This window comes from Eupeodes corollae, chromosome 1 (genome assembly GCF_945859685.1).
Source record: "Eupeodes corollae chromosome 1, idEupCoro1.1, whole genome shotgun sequence".
Taxonomy (NCBI): domain Eukaryota; kingdom Metazoa; phylum Arthropoda; class Insecta; order Diptera; family Syrphidae; genus Eupeodes; species Eupeodes corollae.
In genome coordinates this window covers 42,447,344-42,460,851 of record NC_079147.1, presented here as the reverse complement: position 1 = coordinate 42,460,851, position 13,508 = coordinate 42,447,344, and the positions used below count along the sequence as shown (strand labels likewise).

Below are 13,508 nucleotides of genomic sequence, written 5' to 3'. Positions count from 1 at the left end.
AATATAAAACACCAAGTTTGAAGTACTTCGAAGCTCAGTCGTTCGGTGCTAGTTTGTAACTTGAAACAAAAACTCAACAACAAATAAATAACAAAATATAGACGCAAAACAAGTTATCATTTTAATCACACTTATTAACGATGATTGAAAGAATATTTCTTAACTTAGCATTATTCACAGTCATTGCATTAGCGGTAAGGTTAACGATTATAACAAAATAAAATAGAATTAAAAATATTTTCTTTTTATTTCCTGAAGATTTGCAATGGGAAAAGTATAAGTTCCAATTCAAACGAAGAAGAAGCAAAAGTCTTTCTTAAAGAAACAAGTGATGAATTGTTTAAGTTTTTCGATCAAGTCGGTGATAGTTACTATCGTGATCATGACAATTCCTACGATCAACGTGAATCGTATAAAAATTATACCATAGTTTATACGAAAATCTTCGAAGATGCTCAAAAATTCGACTATAAAAACTTCAAAGATCCAGAATTAAAGTTTGCTTTCGAAACATTGATTAAAGAAGCTGACTTGAAAATTGTTGGAGATCAATTTTTAGAAATACTTGATAGTGTTGAAGAAATGAAGAAACTGGAGGATGAAGAGATCATTCCTGACTACCACGACAAGACAAACAAACTGGCATTTGATCCTGATGTTGCTAGTATTATGGAATCAACTGATGATCCAGAAGAATTGCAACACTATTGGAGTGAATGGAGGAAGCTGATTGGTGAAAAGGCTGCAGCAGACCTTGATTTAACTGTGGAGGCATGTAAGGCAGCGGCTGAGAAAACTGGTAAGATTTTTGGTTCAGCTGCTGTTCTCTCTTATTGTTTTTTTTTTATTTTTAAAAGGAAAAACACCTTTGGAGTTTTGGATGCGGGGATACAATCTCACTGATATGGAGAGTTTAATGAACGAAGTTAGGCCCCTTTATTCGGAACTCCATGCTTTTATTCGGAATCTAGTTGGAAAAAAATACGGTGAATCTTATATCACCCCCGAAGGACTACTTCCTATTCACCTCTATGAACAAATTCATGATCACCTTGCCTCAAACAATAGTATCATTGAAGAAATGTTCCCTTATGACGAACTTCCTGACGTCGAAATAGACGAATTTGAAGCTACGCCTCTAGTTAAAATTGTTGAAGAAATGTTTGTAGATATGGGCTTTGAGAAATTCCCAGAAAAATTGTGGGGAGATCGCATTATAGAATCTAACAACGAAAAATGCTCTGTCAGTTCTTGGCCTTGGACTACAAATATATTTTTGGAATATTGTGAGGAAATGGACTACTCTGGGTTTATAACTCTTTACGATTCTATGGCATACATCCTTTATGCAAAGGAAATGACTGGTCTTCCAGCATATTATTTCAATCATCCAAATCATTTGGGTACAGCAATTGCGTATGCATTGCATTTATCAGCGTCAACTACTAGCAATCTGAAATCAATTGGAATGATCAAAGATATGATAAATGATAAAGTTGAAATGAATCGGTTAGCAAGAAGTGTAAGTACGAACTAATATCAAATATTTCCCCCGCAATTATATCATGTTCTAATAAATGTCTTTACTTTAAGGGTATTTTAGCGTTACTAAACCTTCCTCAAGACTTCGTTCACTCCAAAGTTATGGCTGATTTGTTGTCAGGAAATATAACTAAGGCCGAACTCAATGACCACTATTGGAAGCTAATGGAGAAATATGCCGGGGTAAGTCCTCCAAAGGGCCATCACACTGATACTTTTGATTTACCGCTGTACTTTTACGATGAAATAAGAGAGAATGACATGACAATGTGAGTGGAAATTAAATTAAAAATATTACATTTGAGACAAAATTAATTATTTTATCAATGCAATACAATTCTAGTGATTTTACAAGTCAAATTATGGCTTTCCAAATTTATGAAAAACTATGCGAACTTGCTGGGAAATATCCAAAGGAGCCATTGCATTTGTGTGATTTGAATGGAAGCAAGGAAGTTGGAAACGCTTTGAAGTATGTTTTTTTTTTTTTTAAATTCGTATTAATATTTATATTTACTTTATATTTTTCCTTTAGAAAAACGATGAAATTGGGATATTCAAAACCATTTTATGTCGTCTATGGAACACTCTTCCCTGAAAATCCAACAGTGCAAGCCAATGGTATCTTGGATTTCTACAAACCTTTGAAGAAACTATTGGAGGAGAAGAACAAAGAAGCCAATATAAAGGCTGGATGGAAAAGTTCTGATTGAGTTGTAAGCACACCACCCACACTGATAACTTCCCAACCCATCTGTGAATTTGTCTTGCTGAAAAGTTTGGAGGTTTTTGTGTTGGGTTAGAAAAGTTGTCAATTAATTTATTCTTACAAATTTTAAAATAATCAACAATATTTTTCATATTAAGAAATAGTTTAGTTTGAAAACCAATTTTATTAGCATTTCTTAAATTTGTACAAATTAGATAAATAAAGGAATGAAATTAATTTGAGAGATATCAAGAACCAATCATCAATTTTTGCCAAATTTACGTTCAATTTTATGCAGATTTTTTTTTTTTAAGAAAAAATGGACTGTTGGATTTTTATAAAAAAAAACTACTTAATATGTAAAACAATATTTTCTGTAAATAAAATGAGTTGGTAGACAACATTTATAATTTTTAAAAGATTTTTGAGTCGTAAGACTGTTATATTATTGAAAGACTTTTATTAAGATTCCAGTGTTCTTTATTTGAGCTTACAAAGTGAACTGGAAGACCAAGAAAAACTATCAAAGAGCGAGACCACCACGCTAGCCGATTATGTTATGCTTAGTCATTCATTTTAATGTTCATTTTGAGATAATTGTTGGTTAGACAAGTATGTTTAGAGATGGGACATTATACATCATCTTCCTTTTTTTAATTTACAATGGAACAAATAATACATTAGTTATAATAATTTCATTATATTATAATTTATGATGTATTATAGAACAATTCAAACTTTCATGTATTAAAATTTAATTTTATTGAGGTATATAAAAGTCTGGTTTCCGACTTATTCGACCAGATCTTGTGGTATACTCTCGGTCCGGTTGCCGCACTGACTCGACATCTTGTTCGACATTGTTGCTATCAGGTAATGGAGATGAGTAAGGGTGATAAGTGTCTGACAATTCAAGAGAAGGGTTATCATTATTTCCAGAGACAACAGGCGTCCTCTGTTCCGCCTCGAGTAGTCTTATTTGTGGAGAATGCATTGACCTACGTAAGTGTAATGTATTTCTACGAATGACTATATTATTTTCATTTTGGAGTAAGTATGCCCACGGACTATCATGTTTGGATACTATTCTACCTGGTTCCCACTTTCCATTATTTCTATATACTACGTTTTCTCCTTTCTCAAAATGTGTTTCACGACGCGGTTTAACTGGATTATTATGTTTTAAAATTCTTTCTTGACGTCTTTCTAATACCGCCTTAAAGTTATTTGGAATTTTCGGTTCAAGGGGTTCATCTTTTATTGGTATCCACGTTCTTAATTTACGATTCATGACCATTTCTGCTGGTGAATACCCAATTCCTGAAATTGGCGTACTCCTATACTCTAAAAGAGCTTCTTCTAAACTACCTTCGGATTGGCTGATTTTTGTATGTATTGATATTGCGATATGGACTGCTTTCTCAGCAAGACCATTAGATCTTGGATATCTTGGACTACTGTATATAAAATCAAAATTTGAATTGTTCGCAAGATTTCGGAGTTCATATGAATCGAAGGGTTGATTGTCGGAGACAATGTTCTGTGGAATACCATGAATGGAAAAAAATTTTGTTTAAAATTTTAATTATGCTTGATGCAGTTTTGTCTGCGATTTTGTGAAGTCCAATCCACTTGGAATAGTAATCCATTCCAACCAAAGGCCAAAAAAGAGTGTTCTTAGCTTTATTCAGTGTCTTTGTTATTCCCATGTGAGACGTGTGAAGTACATCTAGCATACCTTTGATTAAATTGTTTGGACCAGAACTCCATTTTCATAAAAACTAGGCCGTCTTCTACAAAGATTTTGTCTTAAAACTGCCAAAAGAACCTTGCATTTTCTGGAACCCGTTGCTTATCTGCTGGCCAACCATCTTCGTACAGATGTACAAGAGTCTGTAACACAACATCATTTCGGGTTTCTTCTTCGAAAATTTTTCTTTTAGGATCACTCATATTGATACTGTATATGAGGTCCTTTAATGATGATTCTATATCAACTATACTATATAAAATTACGTGATAACAAATCTGCCACGTATAAGAACCATAAATATAATTTTTGAATTTCTCACAGGCGGCGTAGACAACAGCCAATAATTCTTTTTCTATTTTTGAGTACCTTGTTTCAGTGTCAGTCAAGCTTTTAGAAGCGTATGCTACCGGCTTACCTTCTTGAAAAAGACAACATCCTAACCCATTTTTGGAAGCATCAGTCTGAATAAAAATTTGTTTCTTTGGATCAAAAACGTGAAGGATTGAATGTTTGGCAAGAGTATCTTTCATATCTTTAAAAACTTGGCTGTGGCTTGAAGACCACTGAAATTCGTAAAAAGTTTTGTTTTCTGTATAGTTCTGTAGTTTTTATTTTTTGCCAATCCGATTTTCCTCAAAATTTCACTGAGTGTTGACAACAATATTTTTGAACGATAAAGGTAGTTTAAAGCAAATATTTGAGTCAAAAATCAATTTTTACAAACTTTTGTTAAATTTTCTTTTAAAAGTTTTCAGATTGTTGACAACATTATTCGAGTCGAAATTCAATATTTACCAACTTTGAGTTGAAAAATATTGCAAAGCCTTTAGCGTTTTTGTATGTTAGATATTTAGGGTTACCCAAAATGTTTAACTTTTTTTTAAAATGCTATAGTAAAAAAACTACCAACCCAATTTTTTTGAGAGCCCTTTCTGCATCTTTCTGCCTTATTATCTGTACAACAAAATTTATTTGAAATCGATATCTCCTCTGGTTCTTGAGTTATGGACGACGAAAAAACTACGCGAACGTACAGACGTACGACCGTACTTACACACGAACGCACAGACATCTTTCTAAAAATCTTTTATTTCGATCCTAGAGACCTTGAAACGACGAGAAATGTCAAAATTTTCAATTTGACAAATCGTACCCATTACAATAACTTCCTATGGGAAGTTAATAAATAAATATATAAATAAATTCATAAATATTAAAAAAATGTAGGTATACAAAAATTAGTAAATGCCTCTGCTTTGTATTCCCTCTGGTTTGGGGTTTAAGAATCTACGAGCTGAAGATTCATTATTCTTTGCTTAACTTACCCAAGCCATCTTAACTCTTGAGCACTCAGTTTTTTACTAGTCGCGGCAAGTCGCACGCTGTATAGCTCGTATAGTTCTTAAATGTATCGTTTAAATTTAAATCTTGACCCTATTCATGTGACACAAAAATAAAAACCAAGGTACTTCGGAATCTTAAAATCAAAGATTGAATTTACAATCAACATTAAAACATAACTTTAAAATGCGTTTTTTAAAAAAACTTTGAAAGCATTAAATTCGTGGTTTGCTCAAAACTTCATCTAGAGCCAAATAAATACAAATAGTTTAAAAAAATAAGTCCGATACTGAAATGTCTTAAAATATATACCGAAAACAGAGATTTTTTCTTCACAATATAATCAAACAATTTTAGCCTTAAAATCAAAATTTTTGGCTGTCTTAAGCTTTGTTAAAGTTGCATATTTTAAAAATCATATGTAATAGAAACATTTTAAAACGTGATTCAAATTCAAAACAACTTCTTCCTTTCAAAAAAGTAGCGTTTTGTTTGTGTTAAAAAATTTAAACGCAATAAAATTAAGACAACTTATTTAAATAATTGTAATTAGTAATTTCTTTTTTAACTTGGATTAAAGTTTGAAATTGGTTTTTAGCAAAAAGATAATTTAATAAAAACCATGATGTGTTTTTAATCAAGAAAAACAAATTAATTTGTCAAAAATCAACACAAAATAAATTCAAAGCTTTGATATTTGAGCTGAAAAAGTCAATACCCTTTATTAACAATATAAATTTGAAACCAGCTTGATTAATATGTAATATGTAAAGGGGTTCGTGAGAATGAGTTAATTGTTCACTCCATAGCTTCGCACAATTGTCTACATATTACAATTATTGCATGTAGAACTTTTCATGGGAAAACAGCATTAACCAGTTATTTTATACCTAAGTAAAAATATGTATATGCTTTATTTCAACGTTTTTCTAAATACACAAACACAAGTTATAATAATTATGTGTCTGTAATAAACTTTTTAATATAAAATAAATTGTTGAAGTGCATCTCAGATCATTCGTTACATGGTTTAACCTGATATCATTGAAAAGTATTTTTAAACAAAGCAGTATGTGGATATCATACCTACGAAAGACGTTTTTAATTCAACATAACAATAAATTATTAAATTTCTTGATAAGAGTATAGTTAAACTAATTTTAGCTTTAAGGTGATAAATTTTGTATTCAATTTCCATAAAAGAGAATTCTTAGAATCCATATTTCATTTAACTTGGCTCTCAAACGTATAACAATTTGCGACCAATCATGTTGGGCTTGTAAGCTTGTTAGATAAATATAAATACCAATTAATCTATGAACAACAATTAATGTAACATTGTTTTTATTTAATAAAATAACTTTAATACAAAATTTAAACAATAGAAAACAACAAATTTATTGTTATCGGTGCAATTTTTTTAAGTAAAAATGGAAAAAATTCAATACGTTTCAAAGTACCTAGAATCTAAGGGTTCTAAGAGATATATGCACGTTCGGGATACCTTTTTCATATCTCAAATTCAAAAGATACGTACATCAACTTGAAATAAAATAGTTAAAAAAAAGGCTGGGGTGCTACCCACACTTCTTTCCATCCCTTCTGTCGATTTGTCTTGCTCAGAAGGTTTTTTTTTAGGTTTTTGTATTTGTCAAAAAAAGTTGTGAATTAAATTATTCTTAAAAATTTCCAAATCACCAACATATTCAACCAATCGTACAAAAGTTTGATTTCAAAATCTATTTTTTCTAATGAGATTTTTATTGGAAAAACAATTTTTACCAATGTAGCATTTCTTCAATCATATAATATTTAATTCAAGTCTTTAGCATTATGAATTCCCATAGGAAGTTATTGTAATGGGTCCGATTTGTAAAACTGAAAATTTTGAAATTTCTCGACGTTTCAAGGTCCCTAGAGTCGAAATAAAAGATTTTCAGAAAGATGTCTGTGTGTGCGAGTGTACGTACGTTCGTACGTCCGTACGTCCGTACGTTCGCGACGTTTTTTTCGTTCTCCATAGCTCAAGAACTAGAAGAGATATCGATTTCAAATAAATTTTGTTATACAGATAATAAGGCAGAAAGATTCAGAAAATAGCAGTTTGAAAAAAGGTGAACATTTTGGTTCAACTTAAATATCTTACGAACCAAAAACGCTAAAGACTGAAATTAAATTTTATATAATAAATTGTAAAAAAAACACCATTTAACGGTTTTTTTATAAATCAAAAAAAAACTGACAAAAAAATTTGTCACCTCCATGATTTAACGACCAAAATATGAATTTATCTGCAAAACAATTTCGTGCACCGTAGAATAATGTTTTTGACATCTGATAAAATTTTGAGAAAAATCGAATTGACAGTTTTTTTACAAATATAAAACCTTTAAAAAAAATTAATAAAAGTTGAAAAAAATTGATGTTCGACTTAAATATCCTTTCAAAAATTTGAGATACTAGCTTCTTACTAATTTTTACTTATAAGAAATATTGTTTTCAACATTAGGACAAATTTTGAGAAAAATTGAATTGACAACTTTCTTGCAAAAAATAAAAACCCAAAAATAAAATAATAAAAGTTGGTAAAAATTGATTTTCGACTCAAATATCTTTTGAAAACTTTGAGATATTGGCTTTAATTAACTTTTATCTTTCAAAAAATATTGTTGTCAACATTCAGTAAAATTTTGAAAAAAATCAAATTGACAATTTTTGTACAAAAAATTAAAAACCGAACAAAAATTAACAAAAGTTGGTAAAAAATGATTATCGACTCAAATATTTTTTCAAAAATTTTATATAATAGCTTCTTACTAATTTTTACTTATAAGAAATATTGTTTTCAACATTCGATAAAATTTAAAAAAAAAAATCGAATTGACAGTTTTTTTACAAAAAATAAAACTCTAAAAAAAGCAGTACTCAAATTTGGTAAAAATTTACTTTCGACTCAAATAGCTTCTTAAAAATTAAAAATATTGGCTTCAAACTTATTTTATTTCACAGAAAATATTGTTTTCGATACTCAGTAATTTTTATATAAAAATCCAACAGTCCGTTTTTTCACAAAAAATAAAATCTACAAAAAATAGTACGCAAATTTGGTAAAAATTAATATCAGTACGTATAGACAAACTTTTAAGCAATATAAATCGACAGACGGGATGGGAAGTTATCAGTGTGGGTCGCATCCCAGCCTCTTTTTGGATTTTAAATTGCTATGGTAAAAAAACTACCCATACAATTTTTTTAGAGTCCTTTCTGAATCTTTTTGCATTGTTCCTGTATAACAAAATTTATTGAAAGTCGATATTTCTTCTAGTTCTTGAGCTATGGACGACTATGTGAACGTTCGAACGCACGTACTCTAGGGACCTTGATATGTCTAGAAATGTCAACATTTTCAATTTGAGAAAATCGGGCCAATTACAATAACTTAATTTGTTAAGTTTAAAATACTCTTTTCTTTCGCGAGCAGTTTCAAAGCTTGCATGTCTCTTTTTGCTGTTGCAAAAATTGTTATAACAAAAATCCTTTATTTGTGTATGTGATATATTGTGTACATTGTGTTGTGGTAGTAAATGATCAACTACTAACGGCTTAGATTCTGGACCTACCGATATTGAACATTAGCTATAAGGTTTTTGTTAACTGCGAGTAAGTTAATTATTATCTACCAGAGCTCTTGCGTTCAATCCCTGCCTGTGCCACCTAAAGTTTTTGCATGGTTACTGCATCTTGCGGGGAATTGACAAATCCTCCAAGAGTAATTAGTCTTGTCATAAAAAATGCTTTCTCAAATTAGCCATTCCGATTCGACACTGTTGGTCCTCTCTATTCCTTACATGGCTCGGACAAAAGAATGATAGAGAGTTGTAAGTCACTAGCTGGAAAAAGTTTATTGTTAATTTGATATGATTTAAATAAAATACAATTATTATACAGATTATTAAAATTTTTAAATGCTTAGAAAAGTTCATTATATTATAAAAGTTTTTAACTAGTAAAATAGGATTAGCATATACAATATCTTTTTTCAATATTGCAGAAAAAAGTCTTACATTTGTTAGGTCTAAAAATAAATTTCTGCATTGTACTTTTATTTTTAAACCAATGAAGATCTCTCTCAAGACCAAATTGTCAGGTTTTGAAGTAATTTTTGTAAATAATTTAAATTCACAAGCGTAAATCTTGAATCCATTATATCAATAGTTCACCTTTTAAGTTATAGATTTTTTAAAAAACACCTCACTATATATTTTTTTTATACATGTTATTATTTAACTGTTATTAACTAATAGATCAATAAGTCACATGTATGTATTTTTTCGCTAGATAAAACCTTATTTTCTCACTTAGGAAATATGATTAGAACCTTGGTGGATAATTGACTCTTATTAGCACCTTCTTATAGACCTGTGTGTATTATTACGCAAAAATAATTACATTCAATTAAAATTAAATGTGGCTACCACTTTATTCTTTTAATACAGCGATATTTATTAATTTTTAGAGATTAGTAATTTATTTTAAATGGAAATTACTTATTACATTCAGGTGCTCAGTCATATTTCAATAAATTACAAGTAAAATTAAATTAAATGTTAATCTGTCATCAATATGCATATTAAGGTGGGCTGAAAAAACAATTTTTTTATTTGATTCGGAATACTTCACAAAAGTTGTTTATTACCTATCTGAGTAAATGTCTGAAAAAGATTTCTATTCCATTCAAACTTTTAAAAAGTTGCGAAAATTTTCTCGTATTTGACTCTTTATTAATAAAATTCACTGTTATCAACACGCAATAGGTTCTAATGTTGAATTAAGCTTATGAGAAAACTTAAAAAAAAAATTGAAATCAGTAGATTGGATCGTTGAACTTGCAGGGAACACGCCGTAGAAGGAATCTGTCGAACACGTACGGTTTATAAAAATGGACAAAGATTCTGATAGTGATGATGACCTTTACTTATTAAACCCTCCAGTGCGGCACCAAGTTATCAAAAATAAAAACCATGGCAGTTGAGGATCAATCTCTAATCAACATTTCTAGCTAGTAATCTTTTCGGAGTCTCTGATCGAGCCACGGCCGCTATCGCGTCATCTGTTTTTCAAGATTTTGGTATCATTAATGACACCGACACTTCCCAAGTTATTGACAAAAATAAAATACGCAGAGGAAAAACTCAAAACAGAAATTTTTTGCAGTGTGAATCGATTGAGGAAGCATTACATTGATTGTGCTTTGATGGGAGAAAAGATGAAACAAAAGTAATAAAAGAAATTAGTTCAAAAGCGTTCAAAAAACTGAGAAAGACGACCACTATTCTCTCATTCAGGATCAAAATATATTGGCCATGTTTCTCCCACTTCAGGACTTTCTAAAGACATAGTTGCCTATTTGGCTAAGCAAGGGATTTTCCTTGAAGAACTTGATGTAATTGGGAGTGATGGAACGGTGATTAATACATTTTGGAAAAAAGGTGTCATTCATCAGATTGAATTGGAGACCAGTGCAGTTGGTTTTTTGTCTGCTGCACTTCAATGAGCTACAGTTTCGGCACCTTTTTCACCACTTGGATAGAATTATAACAGGGCCAAAATTTTTTAGTGGACCAATTGGGAAAAAACTGGTTGGCTGTAAAAAAACTACCGCCGCGCCGGCCGGTTCAATTTGAGCCTGTGGATTACCCCATACCTATTATAGACAGAAAAGTCCTGAGCGAAGATCAAATGTACCTACTTGACATTTCTGCTGCCATCAATACAGGTACTATTTCAGAAGATTTGGCGTCCCGTGATCCTGGCCTCCTTTAACAATTCAAGTTGTTTGACTGCGGCTAATCGAGTACTCCGACTGTATGTAAGCATGGAAATACCCCCTGAAGAGGTTAAGCAATTAACAAAATTTATTTTAAAGTGCTATATACCTCTGTGGTTCAAAAATTAGACCCTTCCAAAAGTTTACAGATGGTCCGAAAATTGTTTTTGAAACCATCAGAATATTACTATGTATCTATCTCAAAACTAGCTGCAAGTCATTGACCGTGTGATTGAAAAGAACGCATTTTTCGCCCTTCCCGAAAATTTGCTTCTTGCAATGATAGTTCATGAAAGTAGATACATCAGAGAACTAGGTAGAAGCAAGAGATGGCTTGATAAAAACCCCCCTTCTGTCACGGTCTATTATGCCTGAATTTTTTCCAAAATCGGACTTTAAAGTGCAAACTATTAAATAAAATTGTTTGTTTTTTGTTCTAATTTTAGTTATTTGAGTAAGCAAATGTGAAAAAATTGGAAAATCGGTCATTTTTGTAAAAAAAAATTGTAATATTAAACTCATTTGCTCGAACGTTTAACTATAACAATTTATTAAATTCTTGTTTTTTGTTTTCTTCATGCCTTAAACTCATCATAAGGAACTATTGCGTTTTCATAAAAGTACATTTTGTATATTTTTTTTAAATAATGAAAACAGCAAATTTTCACAACTTTTTAAAACTTTGAATGCAATGCGGGAACGGAAAACATTATTTTATTTATATATTTTTTCAGAGTTTGCGAAAAAAACAAAAAGTGTTTTTCCATCAATATACTCACATCATGATTCAATTGCTACCACCAGCTTTACTCGGAGAACCGACCGACCTTCGTAGCACAAAAACTCATGGGGTTAGAGAATTCAATATAATTTAATAGTTGGATGGATAGCAAGAGATTATTAGAGGTAGGTAGGTTTATCGGAGAGTTTATTTTATGAAGATATATAAATTGAAGTTTAATTTCTTGTAAGCCGCCACGGCTATAAGGTAACAGCAGAATCTGTGTTTTCCATTTCCAATTCCATAATTTTCGGATATTTGTCCTCGATAATCTCACCAATTCCATCTTTAAAAAGTCTTAAATTGATTATATAGCGTAAGCAAAGAACTCACAAATCACAAGTTCTTGATGGTCAAATAGTCCCGGAAATGTATATACAAAATGTGCCTACAAAAACTTAATTTTGGTGTATTAGAGCACTCCTTAAAAATTCCTCCTTGTTTTAAGTGAACAAACAAATTAAAGAGCGGAGACAGGGGGAAAGAAGACCAAGTTGTACCTTGTAGTTGCACATTATAACTTACGTAATTACATACAAAAAAGACGATGCGGTTTTTTCTTACAGTTGCTTGATTGGGCAAAAACAGTCGAAAGTTGTGGGGTGTAGTAAGAAATAAAAACATTCAAAACATACTACTAAAATTGTTAAAAATTGGTTTTCGACTTAAAACCTCGCTAACAAAACAAGATTTTGAAATCAAACTATTGCATCATCTGCAAAATATTGTTGGTTATTAAGTCTTTTCGAAAAATTTAATTGCCAACTTTTTTAAGAAAACACGATAAACCTACAAAATTGATAAGAAATGGTTTTTAGCTCAAGTATTATTATTTCAAAGAAAGATAATGACTTCAAATAATTAATCTCACTCAAAATATTGTTATCACTATTTGGTAATAGTTTTATGAAATAAAAATCGATAGAAAAGTCAATGTGGGTCGCATCCCAGCCTCTTTTTCTTTTTTTTTATCACGTCACATTGTTTACCATGAAATGTAACAATAGTGGCTTACGTTATTGGTTCGTGAAACATTTGGGGTCATTCTAAATGTTTACATTTTTTTTAAATTGTGATAGCAAAGAAATCACCAGCTCAATTTATTTGAAGGTGCTTGCTGCATCTTTCGGTGTTATTATCTGTAAAACAAAATGTATTTGAAGTTAACATATATGCTGGTTCTTGAGACATTGGATATAGCCAACGAAAATAAGTATCCCAAACCTATAGACATCTTCCTAAAAATCTATGATACATAAACGGTGATTTTTTAAGAGCTTGAGAACTTTTTTAAAAAAAAAAACGCATACAATTTGCAAAATCTCATCGATTCTTTATTTGAAACGTTAGATTGGTCCATGACATTTACTTTTTGAAGATAATTTCATTTAAATGTTGACCGCGGCTGCGTCTTAGGTGGTCCATTCGGAAAGTCCAATTTTGGATAACTTTTTCGAGCATTTCGGCCGGAATAGCACGAATTTCTTCGGAAATGTTGTCTTCCAAAGCTGGAATAGTTGCTGGCTTATTTGTGTAGACTTTAGACTTGACGTAG

At 30.9% G+C, this 13,508-nt stretch overlaps 1 protein-coding gene across 1 annotated transcript; it reads left to right on the top strand.

The window, feature by feature from the left end:
• Window positions 1-21: 21 nt before the first annotated feature.
• LOC129940643 (angiotensin-converting enzyme-like) lies at window positions 22-2,432 on the top strand. Its single transcript, XM_056049034.1, has 6 exons — window positions 22-194; window positions 259-799; window positions 858-1,522; window positions 1,594-1,811; window positions 1,886-2,014; window positions 2,078-2,432. Exons 1-6 carry the CDS (start codon window positions 141-143, stop codon window positions 2,253-2,255), a joined length of 1,785 nt encoding a protein of 594 aa, XP_055905009.1. The 5' UTR covers window positions 22-140; the 3' UTR covers window positions 2,256-2,432.
• The last annotated feature ends 11,076 nt before the right edge of the window (window positions 2,433-13,508 follow it).